Source organism: Vulpes lagopus, chromosome 8 (genome assembly GCF_018345385.1).
Source record: "Vulpes lagopus strain Blue_001 chromosome 8, ASM1834538v1, whole genome shotgun sequence".
NCBI classification, from domain to species: Eukaryota; Metazoa; Chordata; class Mammalia; order Carnivora; family Canidae; genus Vulpes; species Vulpes lagopus.
The window spans coordinates 6,205,811-6,225,571 of NC_054831.1; the positions used below are offsets into that span (position 1 = coordinate 6,205,811).

At 53.9% G+C, this 19,761-nt stretch overlaps 1 protein-coding gene across 1 annotated transcript in view; it reads right to left on the bottom strand.

The window, feature by feature from the left end:
- MROH2A (maestro heat like repeat family member 2A) overlaps nucleotides 1–19,761 on the bottom strand; it is a 46,280-nt gene that overhangs the window by 24,268 nt on the left and 2,251 nt on the right. Inside the window, exons 4-19 of the mRNA XM_041767154.1 lie at nucleotides 16,677–16,808; nucleotides 16,282–16,444; nucleotides 13,576–13,674; nucleotides 12,739–12,890; nucleotides 12,093–12,236; nucleotides 10,977–11,069; nucleotides 10,623–10,701; nucleotides 10,433–10,546; nucleotides 7,971–8,047; nucleotides 6,918–7,037; nucleotides 6,500–6,610; nucleotides 5,612–5,759; nucleotides 4,779–4,819; nucleotides 3,914–4,055; nucleotides 3,603–3,655; nucleotides 3,044–3,151 (exon numbers count right to left, since the gene is read on the bottom strand). Of these exons, the coding sequence (XP_041623088.1) occupies nucleotides 3,044–3,151; nucleotides 3,603–3,655; nucleotides 3,914–4,055; nucleotides 4,779–4,819; nucleotides 5,612–5,759; nucleotides 6,500–6,610; nucleotides 6,918–7,037; nucleotides 7,971–8,047; nucleotides 10,433–10,546; nucleotides 10,623–10,701; nucleotides 10,977–11,069; nucleotides 12,093–12,236; nucleotides 12,739–12,890; nucleotides 13,576–13,674; nucleotides 16,282–16,444; nucleotides 16,677–16,808 (1,776 nt within the window). The remainder of the gene's footprint in view (nucleotides 1–3,043; nucleotides 3,152–3,602; nucleotides 3,656–3,913; nucleotides 4,056–4,778; nucleotides 4,820–5,611; nucleotides 5,760–6,499; nucleotides 6,611–6,917; nucleotides 7,038–7,970; nucleotides 8,048–10,432; nucleotides 10,547–10,622; nucleotides 10,702–10,976; nucleotides 11,070–12,092; nucleotides 12,237–12,738; nucleotides 12,891–13,575; nucleotides 13,675–16,281; nucleotides 16,445–16,676; nucleotides 16,809–19,761) is intronic.

The window sequence follows — 19,761 nt, forward strand, 5'->3', positions numbered from 1 at the left end:
CATTTGCTTATTAAATATCATATACAACTTCCTTTTTTTTTAAGATTTTATTTATTTATTCATGAGAGACACAGAGAGGCAGAGACACAGGCAGAGGGAGAAGCAGGCTCCTCGCAGGGAGCCAATGGGGGACTCCATCCCTGGACCCCGGGATCACGACCTGAGCCAAAGGCAGATAGATGCTCAACCACTGAGCCACTAGGCATCTCATTTTGTGTCCTTTTTAAAGAAAGGCGACTGCCACATGTATCGCTTTGTTTGGATGTGTCTGGAGTCCTGGAAGCTTGACTGCCCTATGTTCTTAAAAAGGACCTTGAGAGCTTGTTTGGAAGTTCTATCAGGGGAGCACAGGTATTTGTACACCCATGACCAAGAAACAGTCCTCCTCTACTGGGGAAGGTCATCCTCCTTGACCAGGCATGCAGCTTCGAGGGAGACGCACATGAAGCAGTGAGGGAGGATGGAGATACCCAGCTAGCCAGCCAGATCAGCCAAATCAACTCTGGCAATCAATGAGGTGACACATGTCACAGCCAGATTGCCCTCACATCCTGCATACGACATTCTTGTGAATGGTCATTGTCCTTAAATTGACATTGGATGAGATCTTATACCCACAAAGAAGATTATCTGTAAGATAGCCTTGCTTTTTGTTATTTTACACACAGGCTATAAAGGCTATCTATCTCTCCGAGCAAACACAATTTTTGGTTGACACCTGTGAAAACCTTTTCTTTCTTTCTTTTTTTTTTTTGTTTTTTTTTTTGTTTTTTTTTTTGTTTTTTTTTTGAAAACCTTTTCTTAGACATCTCATTGAGATATAATTTACATACCATAAAATTAACCCATTTAAGGTCTACAAATTCAGCAGTCTAGTCACAGAGTTGTGCAACTATCAGCACAATCTAAACTTAGAACATTTTTATCACTCCTCCAAACACACAAAGAAATCTCATACCTGTTGGCAGTCACTGCACATTTCCCATAGCCTCTGGCAACCACTGATCTACTTTCTGTAGATGCTTAAGAAGATGCCTATTCTGGACATTTCAGGTAAATGGAATGTTATAATGAGTATGTGGTGGTTTGCATTCCTTTGAGTCTGGCTTCTATCATTTAGCATAATGTCCTCAAGGGTCATCCTTTCTGTACTTCATTCCCTTTAACGGCTGAATAATATTCCGTCGTATGAATAGACCATATTTTGTGCTTTTTGTTTATCTTTTCATCCATTGGTGGGCATTTGGGCTACTTCTACTTTTTGGCTATATGAACACTACTACTGTGAACATTTATGTACACATTTTTGTGTGGATTTATGTTTCTGTTTCCCCTGGGCATATACAACTCAGAGTGGAATTCCCGGATCATATGGTAACTCTGTATTTAATACTTCAAGAAACTGGTTTTCCATTCACACCAGCAATAGATAAGTGTTTGAATTTCTCCACATTCTGGCTAATATTTGTTATTATCTGTCTTTTTTATCACAGCCATCCTAGTGGGTATGAGGTAATATGTCCTTGTGGCTTTGATTTGCATTTTCCCTAACAGTGATAATCTTTAACATTTTTTTCTTATGCTTACTCACCATGTGTGTACTTTCTTGAAGAAATGTCTATTCATATCATTTGCCCATTTCTAAACTGACTTGACTTTTTGTTATTGAGTGATAAGAATTCTTTGTATACTCTAGATACAAGTCCCTTATCAAGGACTTAATTTACAAATATTTTCTCTCATCCTAGGAGTTGTCTTTTCACTTTCTTGATGGCATGATTTTCAGCATAAGAATTTTTAGTTTTGATGATGTCTAATTTATCTATTTTCTCTTTCCTCACTTGTGCTTTTGGTCTCATATCCAAGAAGACTTTGCCCAAAAGCAGCTGACAGTAAATGTGAGGTTTATTTCTGCACTCTCGATTCTATTGCATCAATCTGTCTACCCATCCTTATGCCAGTACTACATTGTCTTGTTTACTGTAGTTGTGTGTAAGAAGTCTTGATATTGCAAGACTGGATGTTCTTGTATTCCCACATGAATTTTAGGATCAGATTGTCAATCTCTAAAAAAAGACAAAGAGGGGGATCCCTGGGTGGCTCAGCCATTTAGCGCCTGCCTTCGGCCCAGGGCATGATCCCAGAGTCCTGGTATCAAGTCCCACATTGGGCTTCCTGCATGGAGCCTGCTTCTCTTTCTACCTGTGTCTCTGCCTCTCTCTGTATGTGTCTCTCATTAATAAATAAATAAATAAATAAATAAATAAATAAAATCTTAAAAAAAAAAAGACAAAGAGGGAAAGGCCGGCTATGGTTTATGACAGGGGTCAAAATGAATCTGTAGAGAGATTTGGGGATTTGTGCCATCTTGACCATATCATATTCCAATTTGTGAATATGGGATCCTTTCTGTTAATTGAGACCTCTGACTTCTCTCAACAATGTTCCGAGTTTCATAAAGACCTTTTTAGGTCTTAAAGGTCTTTAGGTCATAAAGACACACACGGTCATGAGCCAGTAGCTAGATGGGTCAGGTGTACACAATGACATCCAACAATCTGCCAGTGGGGGTGGGGACAGTTGAAGGTGCTGCTCCAAATCTTAGCTTGCCTACTCTTTGTTTGCCCCCTCCTGGCTTCATCGTCTTCACTGATGAGCTAGATCAGCAACCCCTCAGCCCCCTTCTGTAATTCAATGTCATCCTCATCATTTTCACTATTTGCCAAAACCTGTTCAGACATCTGGATCCTTGTCTGTTGCACTCTGCTAGGAGACCAGTTCAGGTGGAGAGTGAAGTGAGAGAACCAGGAAGACTGAAGAAGGGACCACCCCACCCCCCACCCCAGCTTCAACGAGGCAGGTTCTTAGAGAAGAACAAAACAAGACAAGACACAAAAACCCACTGGCCTAAATCACCCACTTCTCCTCCCAGGACCCTGTCGACAGCCACAGGTGCAGCTGGTCTCACACAGTCTGAGCCTCCATCCCACCATCCCTGGAGTCCTCTCCCTGTCTGAGTTGCCCTGACACTGTGAACACAAACCTTCTCCAGAGAGGGGCTATCGAAGCTTTCGATCTGGTTGTTCAGCTCTTTGCTCAGACGCAAGCTCCAGTTGGAACCTCGGGTCTTCTTAAGGGAGTTTCTCAGAAACTGAGGAGGCAAAAGACGTCGGTGGGCAATGTCAAAGGCCCCCAGTCCTGTTCTCTCCCAGGCTCCAGGAGTGTTGTGTGACCTTGAGCTGTGACTCACCCTCTCCAACCCCCTCCCCAATTCCTAAATTGCTCGACCCACTGAACCCTGACCCAGAGCTAACATTCTGTGGAGCAGGGAGCAGCTGTGGCTTTTGGGCTGGAGGCAGGAGAGTCCCTGCTGTGCTGCTTTCCTGAACACTTGATTCCCCAGGATAGAAGGTTCTCTGTTCTCCCCTGCTGACAGATATAGCTGTGGACATGCCTGGTACTCCCCAAGTCTTCTCTGACAGAAGGAGAAGTGTCCTTTAGGGACTCCTAAACTCTCCACATGCCAACCCCACCAAGCATCCTCCCATGCACCCCTCCCCTTTCTCCCTACCCAACCTCAGCAAGCTGGATCACATCTTTACTTGAATTAGCTTGTCCTCCCAGGTCTTCTGATTCCAAGTAAACTCGGTATGTTCTGCAGAAAGAAGGTCCACATATGCTACTTTCTTCTGCTGCTCCCCTCTGGATCAGCCTCCTTAGTCAGGCATTTAAAGCCCTCCATAGATGGGCTCAGCACACACTGCATGTCCCTCCCCACTCCCCCAAGGACCTAAATAAGCCATACTGGTCCACCTTGAGCTTTGGTTCCTGTTGTTCAAGCCACAGGATTAGGACTCTCAGTATGCACTCCAGGTGGAGAGTTGACTTGGGGTCGGTGACCCGGATGCCTCACCTTCCAAGTACTTGACCAGCAGTGGGATCTCCGCCTCCCACATGTCAGCCATGGAGGGCGCAATGCTCTGGCTCAGGGTCCTCAGGAGGTTGAGCATGGCTATTCCACGGCCCTCCCCCTTGTAGGGGGATGACATCAGCACCTGGGGAGCACCAACACTCCAGTGGGGCCCTGTCCCAGGCTGGGCAGTGCCAGGCATTTTGTTCCCAGAAAGGAGAGGAAGGGTAAGATAGTGGGCTTTCTCCCCACCTGAGGCTTCCGTGGAATGTGGATTAATGCCCAGAGTCAACACAAGGAGGAGAAGGGGGGCACCTGGGTGGCTTAGTCAGTCAGGCATCTGACTTGATTTGGGCTCAAGTTGTGATCTCAGGGTTGTGAGATCAAGCCCCACATCCAACTCTGTGCTGGGCATGGAGCCTGCTTGGGATTCTCTCCCTCTCCCTCTGTCCCTCCCCCTCCCACTCTCTCTTAAAAAAGAAAGAAGAAAGAAAGAAAGAAGAAAGAAAGAAAGAAAGAAAGAAAGAAAGAAAGAAAGAAAGAAAGAAAGAAGAAAGAAAACGAAAGAATAGATGCAAGACCTCCAGGTGAAGGCAGGCCTTTGGAAGTGTCATGGGGATGCAGCAGAGCTGCTCAAAGGCTGAACAGAGGAATCTGGGAACATGTCCTCACCAGGTCCCTGGGCATCCGAACACACTGCCCCTGCCCCATCTACCCAAGAGGAATGGAAGGGACCCAGAACACTCTGTCCAGCCGAGTGTCTAGTTCCCTCCTCCCACTGAGGGCTTTGGGAATTAGGAACTCAAGGAAGAGGTGCCACAGGCCATGGCCTGCTCAGGCCAGGGCAGAGCCTGGGTGAGCCACTCACCAGGAGACGGGCCAACAGTTTCTGGGGTGCAGGCAGGTCCACTGAGGAAGAAGGAAATGGGAACCTGCTCCAGTTGTGTAGCTTGAACCAGGACATGCCCGCCCCTGCTCCCATGCCCCTGTTACTCTGAGAAGGGCTTTGCCCTGGAAGGTACTTCCCCAACACCATCCCATTGCCCCCAGTGGGTTGGCACAGGGACCAGTGATATGTCCATAAGGAACATTATTTTAAGTGGCTTATCCTGAGAAGAGGGGAGGACCATGCTTTGGGCTAAAGCATAGATGTCATGGGGGTGGGGGAGCTGGCCCAGGGTCCAGATGAGGTCAAGAAGAAGACCCCTCACCATTGGCTATCCCTTGGTCCTTAAAGGGCTCCTAAAATCAGGCCCATCCCCAGTGATGCCCATCCAGCAAAGAAAGCCCCAGGTCGGTGAGAACAGCCCCCTTGGAACAAGCAGCGTCATCCTGCCCCTTAGATCGTGCCAGTCACTTTTTTGAGTGTCTCCTGTCAAGGGTGCCGAGTTGGGGGTGGGGGAGGGGGGCCATGGTAGGGTGGTTTACAGAGCACCCACCCGGATGGGACCTGCTGGCTCACAGAGACCCAGACAAGCCACACCTGGAGAACAGCTGAATCTCCACAGGGAGGGGTCTTGGGACAGGGCGCGGGGGGAGGGGACATGAGGAATGAACCTGCCAAAGGAAGTTTGCACAACTTTAGCACCTCCTCAGGTATGATAAGGGCAGGCCTTTGGCCTGGCTGTCTGGATTTCTGGACGCTCCCTGGAAGACGGGGAGGGGAATTATTCCAAGAGAGCGAGCGGCCCCCCTGCCCACCGTGCTTGCTCTTGCTGGCCACACCGGCCGCCGCGTCCTTGGCGTGGAGCTGGCGTTCGGCCAGGTTAGTGAGGCTGATGCAGATGGGGGTCAAGGCCTCCGTGTAATCCGTCTCCATGATGTAGCACAGGAGCCTCACCCAAAACTCCTGGATGGGGCGGGGGCGGGCAGGGGGGCAGAGGCAGCATTAGCTGGAGGGCAGCTGTGGCCGACCCGTCCAGCTCGCCCCACACCCGCCCCATATTCTGGTACCTGCCCTAAGCAGCAGCTCCACGGATGGTAGCTCCCATCATTCTCAGTATCTCTGTTATTATGAGAAACTGCCCCAGGACGGGGGGCATCTAGCCCAAGGCCTCACTTAAAGGACAAGGATCCCCTCCTTATAAATTTTTCCCACTCTTTGCTAGGTCACCCTGTGTCGCAATGAAAAGTTGGCACATTCGTTTCCCCCCCTAAGCCTGTGACGTGCTGAGCCCTTCCAGCACATGCCTTCATGTCTTCACATAGTAGGAGCTCCCTGGATGTTTGCGGAATTAATCCATTCGAATCATCTCTTCACACACACACAGACAGACACACACACACACATCTGGGTGGAAGGGACACATTTCTGGCTAGAAGTCAATGGGTATGTATCAAGGCCCGCTGTGTGCCAGCCACTGCCTGAGGCTCTGGGGAACCAGGTTCCCATCGAGGGCACAGCCTCTGGAATTGCATCTTCAAGGGCAATTGCTCAGGCAGTGGGACGATTGGGGCCTTCCCGGCATCCCAGATAGCAACAGCACAGGATTCTGGGCATGTGCCATTTGCCCCGAGCTGGTGCAGGACGCACACAGGTGAAGCTGTCACCTGTAGGGGCCTGGCCCAGGGGGCGGGGGACACACTCACATTGGTCATCCCACTGACGGAGGAGGTTATGATCCTCACGGTGTCCATGGTGACTTTATGGACCATCTTCTCCTCCAGATCCCTCTGATAGAAGCTCTCTCGGTGATTTGTCTGGAAGCCAGAACCCAGGGGTCCCTGCTCATGGGCCGGCAGGGGCTTGCTGCGGTCTCAGGTGTGGTCTCCTCACCCCCATGGGGCTCCATGCCCAGATACTGGGTCTCCAGAGTTTTCTAGATTCCTACCTGGGCAACTGCACACACCTCTACCTACAGCTTGCCGCGCACGTGGGCACTCGTGTCATGGATGTAGATTCGTGCGGGTTCAAGCACAGGTGCAGCAAGCAGATTCTTTCCTCAACGCTTTGGAAACCCCTTCCAAGGACCTGCAGCACCGTGGTCTGCATATCAGGGCCACTCACCAGCTTGTAGGTGGACAGGGTCAGCTGCACGGACACATACTTCAGGCCCCAGCCTTTGATCCTGTCCTGGTAGCCGGATAGAGCCAATTGGCCGATGATGCGGAGAATAGCCATCCTCACCTGAGGGCACAGGGCAGTGGACAAGCCGGAATTGGGGTGGGCTCCCCAGTTGGGGGGCTTAGCATCTAAGACCCAATCTTGTCCCATGAGACAGCTAGGAACTGGGGGTGCTCTGGGTGGGGAGGGGTCGGGGGCTACTGCCCTCTCTGTCCACCACCCCTTGCCTCATCCATCCAAGGAATCAAACTCTGCAGCATGCCCACCCAGGGCCGTTATCTGAGCCCTTCAGAGACACGGAGCACACCCATCCCTTCCAGATGGGTTGCTCCATCCTCAGGCAGCCCTGTGGGGACAGCCTGACTCTTATCCTGGGCTCCCCAGGCTTGGCCAGCCCAGAACACGCCTATTCTCCACCCCCCCTTGACGGCCTCCACGTCTTGAGAATGGCTCTGCCTAAATCTCCAGCCCCAGCCCCTCCCCGGCCCCATGCCCTCTCACGTTTGTGCAGACCCTCACCCCCCTGGGCCTTCCCAGGGGACATGCAGCGACCTCCAGGGCCACCGGCCAGAACTGAAGCTACATTCCAAGGTGGCTGTGGCTACAGTGGACCTGGGCTGTGGTTTTGTTTTTTTTTTATTTTATCCTCTATTTGGAGGGTGAGGGTGAATTCCTCAGTTGCTGTTTTCAAATGCAGTAAAGATTTTATAAAACCCTCAGGATTCACTCAGCCTCCCCTCTGCCCAGGGCGGTGTCTGAGCCCCTTCACTTGATGACAGTAAGTGTCTCAGGAGCAGGACCGCAGCTCCAGTGGGCCTCTCTCCTCTACCCCTACTCCATGCCACCCAGGAATCTAGGTTTCCCATCAAAGGGCCTCCGGCAGGCAGCCCCCACCCACAGAGCAGGAGATGAACAAAGGCCACCTGCCGGGCCTCCCTCTGGGTCCCCCACAGTGTGCCCTGAACACCATCCCCTTCCAGGTCTCTGCCCTGTTACCTTGAAGCGGGTGTCAGAGAGGGTGTTCTTGACCACCCGGATGGCCAAGGAGATGGTCCTGATATTCATTCTGGGCTCTGAAAGAGGAAAACCAGCCTGGAGGGCCACCAGCCTCGGAGCTGGGCCCGGGGGGAAGCGAGAGTCCCGGAGCACCAGGCCTGCCCACCACCCTCCACCAGGAGCCAGGCGTCAGGTGGCTCATCCACATCACGCCTCCTAGGAGCCTCTGACTCCCACCACAGCTCGGGGACACTTCCCTCAGGAGCCTCGCTGGCCACCTCCTTGTCCCCTCAACACCTGTCCCACCCCGCCTGGCCAGGGGACGGTGTTTCTACACCTCACTCCCTTGGCCTCTCTGCTTTGTGATTCCCTTTGGAACCCAGGTGGACTCTGCTTGCCAGCAGGGTCCCCACCTCCTACGTCGTTAGTGCCTCCCGGTGGACACGCAGGGCCAGGCACACAGTGGGCACGCACTGGTCACAAGGCACAGCGCTGCAGAGCCGGGGTGCTGGGGCCGGGCTGCCTGGGTTCAAATCCTGTGTCTGCCCCATCCTAGCTATGTGATCTCAGGTGAACTCCTCAGCGCTGCCCCCTAAGCCTCAGTCTCCCTACTTTTGAAATGTGGATGATAATAGCACCTCTGTCGCGGAGCTTCTGCGAGCAGTAAAGAGCCAACCCAGTGCTTGGCACACCAGAAGTGCTTTGTAAGTGCTTATGAGTCATAGCACCGCTGACGGTCGATTCGGGGAGGAGGAAGACTAGGAGACCTAAGATAGAGCCACGAGAAGGTTCTGGGGAGGCCCAGTATGGATAGAATTACGGTTGGGTGCTCAACCTGACGCTACACTCAAGGCCCCATGTTACTACAGGTCAAGGCTGCTGGAAGAAGGAGAGGCGCGCAGGACAGGATGGAGGTAGCAGATAACCAGGCACTGAGGAAGCATGTTACAGTTCCAAGTTTGCACCTGCAAAGTAGAAGCCTTACACCCCCCCGCCCCCTATTTTAAAAATAGTATATGCTCCTTGCAGAATTATTATTATTATTATTATTATTTTATTTTTTGCAGAATTAAACAGTCCCGGTGTGTCCCCTAAACTCACGCAGCAATAAGCATGTGGATTTCCCGCAGGTGACCAAGGTGGTGCTGCGTGTCCTGCTGCCCTTCACCCAGAGAGGGCATCTTGTCCACAAAAAGGTACAGACGGACTACACCCTTTATGGTTGAGTGATATCCCACTAGGTGGATAAACTCTCATTCGCTTCAGGAATCCCCCTATAGAAAACCTGTTAGGCTGTTTGCAGGGTTTTGCTTTTACACAAGACACGCTCACGAACATCCTTGTCCGGTTACCTTTAGGGGAAGGATTCCCTTCAGACAACGGTCACTGGTCAAAAAGTCGGGATGGTTAAGCCCAGGTTTTGGTCCGTATCCAATTGAGCGCCCAGAATGCTTTATCAGTTCACACCCCCTGTCCACAAAGTGCAAGAAGCTGGTTGCTTGTTGTTCCAGCACTGGGCTTAGCAAAGCAGAACCCGCGGGCTAAATCCGGCCCAAAGCCCATTTTTGTAAACAAAGTCTCATCGGAACACAGCCACCCTCTGCAGTGTGTGGCTGCTTTTGCACAGTTGAGTCGTTGTCGCAGGGGCCGTATGGCCTGTAAAGCCAAACATGTTTTTACTAGCCGGCCTTTGACAGAAAAGTAGCCAGGCCAACCCTAGTCGTGATCATCTCTGGCCGCCAGACAACTCAAGATGGTCTCATTGTTGCTTAAATTTGTATTTTATTTTGCTTTTCAGAGAAGGCTTTACTGGCAGCAGAATGTGCTTCATAGACAGTTGCCCAGTTTGTGCAGTGCTCGAGGGCACCCTGTTGAAGGGCTGAACAGGAGTGGCCCGGGCTCCTCTAAATAAATCGCGTACCTGCAGGGCCACAGGCTGCCAGCAAAGGGTGCCTTGCTCCAACTCACACAAAGGTGCCGTCTGAGCTAGTGTCCCAGTTGAGGACAGGTTTCCCCCTTTTGATTGCAAGGCCAGGTTTAGAGTTTGGGCCTAGGGATTTAGAATCAGGGTGTTTAACTGCAATTAGGGACAGTGGGGCTTTAGCCCTACACCTACACGGTGGGATTCGGCCTTATTTAAAGCCTTTGAAAAAAAAAAAAAAAAAGCCTTTGATTTCACTTTGGGGTCCGGGGTGGGGGGGCTAGTTCTAGGATTCAGGTTACAAGTTTGGAATTCAGACTCAGAGGGAAGCTGGGATTCAGAGTTTGAGGAGACGACTGAGGGTGGGGAGTGTGGGTCACGGTGCTGGTTAGGCCCAAGGGTAGAAAATAGGAAGCATCCGGGAGCTGTGACTCCATGGTCCAGCCCGTGGGGTCTATGAAAGAGGAAATGACAAGGGTCCAGACGTGGGTGAGACCTGCCTCCCTGGCCTCCCGCCCGGTCCAGTTCCGTCCTTGCTCACCATCTGCGCTCACCACGGCCCTAATCAGGGTCAGGGTCCCCACGCGGATGGCCTCCTTGCTCATCTCTATCTGACTGAAGAAGAATTTCATCAACTCCTTGGGATAGGACCGGGCTGCAGGGAGAAGGCTGCTTTAGTCCCGGGGCTGGGACTGCCCAGGCTCACTCACAGCGGACAGGGGGGTGCTCACCAAGGGCTATGAAGCACTGTACAATCTCCACCAGGTTTTGGCTACTGTATTGCTGCTGGGCAGGAACCTTGGCACACACCTGGGAACGGGGCGTGCAGGGAATGTGGTGAGATCACAACCAGAGAGGGGATGCAAGTGCAGGGCCAGCCCAGCCCGGCCGTGCCAGCACCACGTGGGCATCAACACCTTGCACCCCGCCACACCCACCCTGGGGGTACGGGAGCCCGTGAGCAAGACCAGGACTCCACCACCATCACACCCTGTCCCCTGGTCGGCCACACCACCTGCCGCAGCCCACTTCCCACTGATCCACCCTGAGCATGCTGGTGCCCCAGCCAAGCTTGCCGGCCTCACCTGGACATGCAGTTCTGTGAAAATGGTGTGCAGTTGCATTTCGGGGACTGGGGTGTTGGTGGTGACGGACATTTCCAGGATCTGCCTTAAGACCTACAACAGACAGGCAAATGGTGGGAGATGACCTCCTGCCGATCCAGGTCACTTAACCCTAGACTCTTGCTACGCAGCGTGGCCCAGCAGCCGGCGGTATCCGCATCTCCGCCGGGAGCTAGTTAGAAGCGCAGCCTCTCAGGCCCTGCTCCAGCCCTGCTGAATCTGACCCTGCATTTCGGCCAGCCCCCAGGCAGGGCCTAGCACAGTGAAGCTTGCAAAGGGCTGTGCTCGGCCACTGAGCATGGCATTCAAGGCCCTCTTCCCCTTTCTCTCAGATCCACCTGGAGGTGAAGCCCATTCTTTCGCCAGAGCGACCCAGCAGCGGGCCTCTAGATCTATCACATTAATTCCTGCTTCTTGCTTTTAGAGTTGAGGACCACGCCTCGTCTGCAGACAGATGAGTGATCCCCTTACAGTATCTTCAGCCTGGGTCACACCTCCACTCCGAACGCTGCCAAGACTCCATCTCATGTGGCTTAGGGGCTGTCGTGGGTTAAAGGGTCCCCCCAAAATTCACGTACACCAGGAACCCCAGAATGTGACCTTATTTGAAAACAAGGCTTTCCAGACATAGTTAGTTAAGGGTCTCAGATGAGACCATCCTGGATTTAGGGTGGACCTTACGTCCAACTATCGATGTCCTTGTAAGAAAAGGAGAGGACACAGAGGCAGACACGGAGAAGAGGCCGCGTGAAGAGGGAGAGGGACCCTGGAATGGTGGGGCGGCCAGCTGTGCAATGCCTGGGGCCACCAGAAGCTGGAAGAGGCAAGAAAGGATCCTTCCCCAGGCCGTCCTTCAGGGCCTTATGGCAGCCGCCCCAGGGAACTAATGCACCACCTCACTGTGGCCTCCAAGACACTTTGGGATCTGTCCCTCCCGCCTGGAACAACAGTTTTCTCGAAAATCCAACAAGTGCCAGGCCCCAGCTTCTACCCAGGTGACTCGTCCCTAGCCGCCCCCCCCCCCACCCCGTCCTGGAAGCAAGCGTCCAGCCGGGCTGAGGCCCAGCGAGCTCTGACCTGCGTGATGAAGAGCGCCTCCAGGCTGCCCCGGTACTCCGCCAGCAGCAGCGGGATGTAGTCATACACCTGGTCCCGCAGGTCATCGTTGGGCAGGAGCAGGTTCAGCATGGGCTTCAGGGATTTGATGACCCCCAGCTTCACCTACCCCGGGAGCCCGGGACCCCCGGCAGTCGCGTACCTGCAGGGCCACATGCTGGCCCACCAGGGCCGTCACCGCACCCAGAGAGTCAAGGACACGTGACGGAGGGCCCCCCCGAGACCCCCACTGGCAGGCGACGAGGCCGGACCGTCCCTGCGAGTCCCAGCTCGGTCACTCAGCAGAACCTCTCTGAGGGCCTCAGTGTCCTCGAGTGCAGAGCAGTCCTGCAGCGTAGAGTTGATGCGGAAATAGCTCCCTCAGGTCGAATGCACTGTACCGGGGCCCCTCACCCAGCACCCCGGGGCGCCGGTCTCAAGCCGGCCTCCTGAGGCTCCAGGTGCCCTGCTGTCCAGCTCCTGTTTGTCACGCCGCTGTCTCTCCAGCGTCCCGGGAATGACGCCGGGCCCAGGGGTCTCTGAGCCCTCCTAGCCACACAGGCTGGGGAGCCATGACCTGGGGGGACCACGGGACCCCCCTCCCCCCACCGAGAAAGGGGCTTCTCACCTCGGGATTCTGGTTCCTCAGCCACACGGTCACGAAGTAGCGATACAGGGGGAACAGCTTCATGGCAAACTGATCTTCGGTCATCACGGGGTACACGCTGTCCTCCAGATGCCTCAGGTAAAACTGCACCGTCTCACAGAAGGTCTCCATGGCTGCGGGTTTGGGGGGGGATGCAGTGAGCCCCGAGGGGGGGATGCAGTGAGCCTGGAGGAGCAGGGGCCTGACAGGCCTCCCCACGCACCTCCTGCAGGGGGAGCGCTGCACACTTGGGGACCCAGCAGGTGACCCATGTGGCCTCAGGCCGAGGCCTAGAAAACCTTTTCTTCTGCCCTTAATCTCTGCCCTTCCGACCCTTATCAGCTGGATACCCGTGCAGGGGCCCCGGTGTTACACATACAGGGGCGTCCACCCCATCCTTGAGGTTCAGGTGCAGGGGTCAAGAGTGGAGCCTGGGCTGTGGCCCTAGTCACACCCCGAGGATCGTACTGCGGAGGCCGGTGAACGCATTTTGCCTCATTGTTCTCAGGTATCAGAGATTCGGAGCCCCCCAAAACGCTCAAGAAATCAAAACCCAGGCCCAGGAGATCAGATGTAAACGGCACCAAAGACCTGCCCAGGTCAGGCCACGTCAGAGCCGCTTTCCCTGGGCCCCTCTCCTGTGGATCCGAGTCACCGTGACAACTCCCTCCCGCCAGGCCACGTCCTCCTGGACGCACGCGCCACAGCTCAGCCCCCCGAGAGCCAAACCCAGAGGCAGGCGGATGGGGGTGGTGGTCGGCAATGTCCGGGCCTGGGCGAGGCCCCTGCACCTGGCTGCCCAGCCCGGCCGGCACGTACCGCTGCAGATCACCTGGCGCATCTTGGCTTCGTTGGCGAGTCGCAGCATCGTGAATATGGTGGCCAGCGTGATGCCCATGTACGGCATGAACTCGAACACTGTGCGGCGGGCGAGAGGCGCGGGTCGGGGTCGGGGGCGCAGGGAGGACGAGCCCCTGGCCCGCGCCTCCAGCCCGCGGGGCCGCAGCAAGCAGCGTGGAAGTCGCGTGGCCTGAAAGGACGGAGCTAGAAACAAGTGACGGGGGAGGAGCCGGGGCCAGGAGACAGAGACGGGGACCAAGTGGGGCACCTGGGTGGCTCCGTGGCTGAGCACCTGCCCTGGGCTTGGTGTGGACCCCGGGGTCCCAGGATCGAGTCCCGCATCGGGACCCCCCTCTGCCTCTGTCGCTGCCTCTCTCTGGGTCTCTCATGAATAAGTCTATAAAACCTTTTTTTTTATTATTTTAAGAAAAGGACGACGACGACGAAGAGCCGCAGGGAAGTGTGGGAAGTTGGGGAGGGGAGACTCAGTGGGGCTCAGGGGTAGATGCCCGACTCTGCTCCGAGGTGTCCCAGGAATGTCCTTGGATGAAACAGGGAGACAGCCCAGCCCGGGTTGGGGGGCGGGGACCAGAGGCAGGCAACAAGCAGGCAGAGAAAGGAAGGAACCCGGAGGTGGGGAGGGGGACAGAGGAGGGGTTCTGGGACACAGAGTCACCCTCCCCACCCAGGACCGACCCCCCTCCATCGGGCCCTCCAGCTGCCACCTCAGCAGGCTAGTCCTCCTGCCCTCAAGGCCTCTCTGCCGTCTGTCTGCTTCCACCAGCCCCGTGTGACCAGAGCCCGTGCACAAGGGGACACACTGGCCCCTGGGCCCTTCCTGAGTCCCTGTTCTCACAGCCTCCGTGCACACCACCATGCTGTCCCCAGATGCCTGCCAGCTGTCTTCCTGCACTGGGCTGCTCCACCAGTGTGGCCTCCTCTCCCCTTGCCTCACCTCTCCCCTCCCCTCCCTTCTCTCCTCTTTCCCTCCCCTCCCCTTCCCTGTTCTCTCTTCTCCCCTCCCCTCCCATCTCCTCTCCTCCCTTCTCCCCCCTCTTCTCTCCTAGCCTCTCCTCCCCCCTCCCCTCCCCCCTTCTCTCTTCTCTCCTCTCCCCTCCTTTCCCCTCTCCCCTCCCCTCCCCCTCTCTGTCCTTTGCCCTCCCCTCCCATCTCCCCTCCCCTCTCCTCTCCTTTCCTCTCCCTGTACCCATTCTGCAGGTGTGGGTGTACTGAGGACCCTGCGAGGAAGGCCCCACCCCTGCCCTCGAGCTCTGCAACCACACATCAGCTGGCCGCTTGCCCTCCCCCCTCCGACATCCCGCATGCGTGTGGACTCAGTGCACCTGCCGCTGGCCCGCTGCTCAGACCTGAAGCCGGCATCATCCTCGGCTCCTCCTATTTACTCCTTCACCCCCAGCACACAATTCCTCAGCAATCCCATCCACTGGAGCCTCATCTGTGTCTCCCATGTGTCCCCCACTCATGGAATGTGCCCCAGCGTGAACCACCAGCACCTCTCACTACACGCCTCTTAGCCCTTCTCCGTCCACACAACAGCTAGGATGGTTTTCCTGGAACCTACGTTCCACAAGGCAGCTGCAGCTTTGCATCCCTCAACGGCTTTCCTGTGCCTTCGAGTGAAGTCCATTCTCCACCATGCCCTCCCCGAGGCCCTGCCAGCCTCTCCAACCCCCTTTACACCATCTCCCCCTCATCCTGACTACAGCCATGGTAACCCCTCAGTTCTTCTGAGAAACCAAGCCTTTTGCTGCCTCAGGCCCTTTGCACGTGATGCACATCTGGTTCTTCACACAGTTACCATCATTTCTCATCCCTTCGGGTCACAGCTGAAATGTCACTACCTCACTGAGGTCCCACAAACCTGCGGTCCCCTCCCTCTTGACCTCAAATAGCCACCAGGCTGTTCTCTTCCTACCCCTCATCGTATATGATGACTTGTTGACTTGTTTACGGTCCTTTATAGGACAGAACCCAGCACCTCGTATTCACTGCATGGCCCAGCACCTACCACAGCCCTGCGCAGAGCCGGAGCCCAGCACCTACTGGTAGAATGAGGAGGGGGCCTGAGAGTGAGAAAAGTTTGGAGAAAGAATGAGAGGAATGAAGAGATAGAAATGAGAGGCAGGGACATGGAGAACCTTAGCAGAGGGAGACACATGGAAACAGAAAGTAGGAATGCCAGAGAAAGATAAGAAAACAGGGAGGGTTGGGTGGGATAGGAGACAGGGAGTGAGGCGCGCACTTGTCATGATGCACAGCGGGTGATGTATGGAATTGCTAAGTGACTACACTGCACACCCAAAACTAGTATAACACTAGTTAGAGCACTGCATGGCAACTAACTGGAATTAAAATAAGAATGTAAGGGGGGCAACTGGGTGGCTCCGTGGTTGAGCATCTGCCTTCGGCTCAGGTCAGGATCCTGGGGTCCTGGGACCGAGTCCCTGTGGGGTGCCTGCTTCCCCTCTGCCTATGTCTCTACTTCTCTGTCTCTCATGAATAAATAAATAAAATCTTTTAAAAAATAAAATGTAATAAAAAATTTTAAAGTAGAAAAGAAAGGGACGGGGGTGGTCAGAGAAGAGAGAGGCAGAGACCAGGAGGGGGCGCCAGGCTGGCCTACAGGACCAGACGCTGGGCTGGGGACCCACATGGGGAACCTACCGTTGCCATTGGCCAGCTTCGCCAAAGTGATGATGACAAACTCATCCGTGAGGTTGAGGGGCTTGAGGTGGTGCTGCAGCTCGTACATCACCAAGCTGAAGTGGTTTCGGGACAGAGCCGCCAGCGTGTCACTGGCCACCTCGGCCTTCACATAGCCGTCTGCCTGCAGGGGACGGGAGAGGGATGTAGGGCCCCACCATCTGCTGGGCCCTCATGCAAACCCTCCTGCCCCACATCTGCTCCAGCCCATGTGTTTCTTGGGCTCAGCCTCTTCTTATCCCCCCAACCCCTCCACTGAGGTCACCGGACAAGAGCCTTGTGCACACCACGCCATGCGTACCAATGGCCCAGCCCCTGGGTTGGTTGGAAGGGGATGGGGGACAGGGCTCTCCTACCTCCAGGGTCTCCCTCATCTCTTTGGAGGCGATGGCGACCAACCTCTGGACTCCCTGCTCCTCCAGCTCTCCCTCCTGCTGGATGATCTCCTGGAGGATGTTGTAAATGTTGACTTTGCGCTGGGTAGAAATCTGGGAAACAAGTAGTGCAAGAGGGAAGATCCTGGGCTGGGCCGTGGCACCAGGGACGGACCCAGCCCCCCACCCGCCCAGTACAGTCTGCCATCATCTCCCTCCTGCAATGCACCTGTGATTTATAAGATGCATGTATTGGATCTCTGTCCCACTCTGGCACAGAGCTCCTAAAACTCTTGGAGTTTCCTAAGCGAGGAGAGCGATTTAAAGTGTCCTCAGTTATGTTAACGAGGTGACCTAGCTAGCACCTAAAGATGGGAGCTGGTTGCCTGGAGAACCAACCCTTCTTCAATGGGAGGGTTGGACCTCTCAGTCTTCGGGAGGGAAGGGGAGCTAGAATCTGAATGGAGGAACCGTAGCCAATGGCTTCATCAACCACACCTCTGTAAGGAGGCCTCTGTAGGACGGGGCTCAGGGAGCTTCTGGGCTGGTGACCACGGGGAGATTCTGGGAGAGATTCCCAAGAAAGCACATACACTCCACACCCTCTCCCCACGCCTCTTCCTCTCTGCATCTCCTCCGTCTGGGTCTTCCCGAGTTATATCCTTTTATAACAAACTAGTACTCTAGTAAGGAGCCTATTCCCCTGAGTTCTGTGAGCCACTCTAGCGAATTAATTGAACCCCAGGAGTGGATTCTGTAGCCAATTGATCAGAGGCACAGGTGACAAGCACGGGGGCAGGGCGCGGAGACAGTCTTGTGGGACTCAGCCCTTAACTTGTGGGATCTCATGCTGTCTCCAGGTGGAGACGTCGGAATTGAGTGGAACTGTAGGACACCCAGCTAGCGTTTGAGAATTGCTTGGTGGTGTGGGGAAAGCCTCCCCTCCCAACGCTGGGCCTGGCTGCAGGATGATTAATCTCCCATCTGGGCAGTTGTGCCCACCATCCTTAAACGGCCCAAGAGTCAGGCCCTACTCTTCCACCTCCAACACCTTTTCCTGCCCTTCCCCATTCAACTCATCCAACTGGCCCTGTCGGTGTGGCCTGCAAGTCTGTCCTCTCTTCTCTGTGTCCAGGCTGGCATATTCAGCAAGGCAAGTGTCAAATGGTGAGCACGCAAGCTCCTCCAGGAACTTGGCACTGGCCCACTTGAAAGCCCAGGAAATCAGTCTGCCCTGGTGACGGAGCACCTGAGGCCAGCAGGTGTGCCTCTTACTGTACTTTGGTTCCTATATCACCTTATCACCATTTCTAAATGGCCTGGTTTAGGATAGAATTGGGCAGATAAATGGTACAACCCAGACCACGCCTGGAAAGGGCACATTCGAGAATCAGATTTGATCAGGTCTGAGGAGCCGCTCTTGAAGAATGAGTGTGGGCCATGACCTGCAAAGCCCTGGGCAAAGGCCTCCTCCCTCAGGTAGTAGGGTGGTCACTCCCCAGTGGCCCAGAGGCCTTGGAAAATTTGGGCACCTCAAGAAGAAAAGAATTCACCCAAATTTCTATGTTTTCCTAGTGAAATCTGTTCCAGAAAGTTTTGGCTTTACTTGCCTGATCTTAGCATAGCCTATAACTAAAGTTTCTAAACTCTAATTGGAGGTTCCTCATGAAAATCCCTGGAAGAAAGAAAATTGTGGGGCCTTGGCTATTCAGTAGTGCCTGGCCCTGGACCAGTGTCCCTCAATCCTATTTTTTATTGTTCTGTAAAGAGCCTTCTTATTTTTTTTTTTAAGTTTTCATTTGTGTATTTGAGAGAGAGAGAGAGAGAGAGAGAGAAAGGGCATAGGGAGGGGGGAGAGACAGAGGAAGAGGGAGAAGCAGGCTCCCTGCCAAGTAGGGAGCCTGACCAGGGCTTGATCCCAGGACCGCAGGCACGTGACCTAAGCCGAAGGCAGACACTTAACCAACTGAGCCACCCAGGCACCCCCAAAAAAGCTTTCTTAGACATTTTTTTCCTAATCCCCCCCACCATAAAACCCTAATACCACAAGTATATTACATATCTATTTATGTGCTATAGGCATCTCTGAGCTTTATACATAAAAAAGGTTTTCTTCAGCCCCCACCCCGAGAACCCAATTTACCCACCTCAGGATGATATCACCCCCATTGACAATACGTGCTCTAGATTTTCCAAGAGAACTCAAGGAGGCAGTTCCAAGAGAGCTGCAATTAGTGCTCTTGCAGCACCTGCGTAAACAGCCAGGCAAATTATAAGAGCAGCCTTGTTTGTGATCAAGAGGAATCTCTGGAGAGTATTTATGGTCACAAGACAAAAATTGCCCAAGACTTGGACACTAGTATAGAACAGGCACCAGAGGAGGTGTGGGTGCCGTCTGCAGCCGCTCACGGGTTTATCGGGCCTCAAGGAGAGCGTGTCCTTGACCTCCTGATGGTGATGGTCTAGGCTAGGTTACGGCTCCATGGGCATAGAAGCTCAGTTGTAGGAAACTGATACCAACGCAGACAATGTTTCCCCCATAGCGACAAAAATTATTCCTCTGCGTGACAATGTAAATGAGTTTTGTCTGGTAAAGAATATAAATCTCTAGAAGTAAAATTGTTCATCTTAACAGTTGCTAACATTTTGCTGGTTCCCTCACTGCTTGATGAATAACTGAAATCTTTGAAACGCGTCAATTTTTAAAACATACCTGCTTGCTTATTGTCTATTTATTGCCACTTATCACTCCTGATGGCCCGGGGATTAATCGTGTTCTTAAATTTGTTTATATTTCCTGACATCTTGGGGCCTCACTGACCCGGGGGAGACGGCCCCTCCAAGGGCGACGCAATTATTGCTACAGAGAGCAAATAACTCAGCTTGGAGCTAGGCTTTTCAAATGCCAGCCAACCAATCCAGAGCCTGCACCCCAACCACCTTTTGTATCAGGCTCTAACTCGGGGACCAGGTGCCAGACAATGGGGATCCCCATACCTAGAGCCCATTATTATTCAGTTATTCAAATTGCCCCATCCTCCCCGACAGAGACCACGATACAGACTCT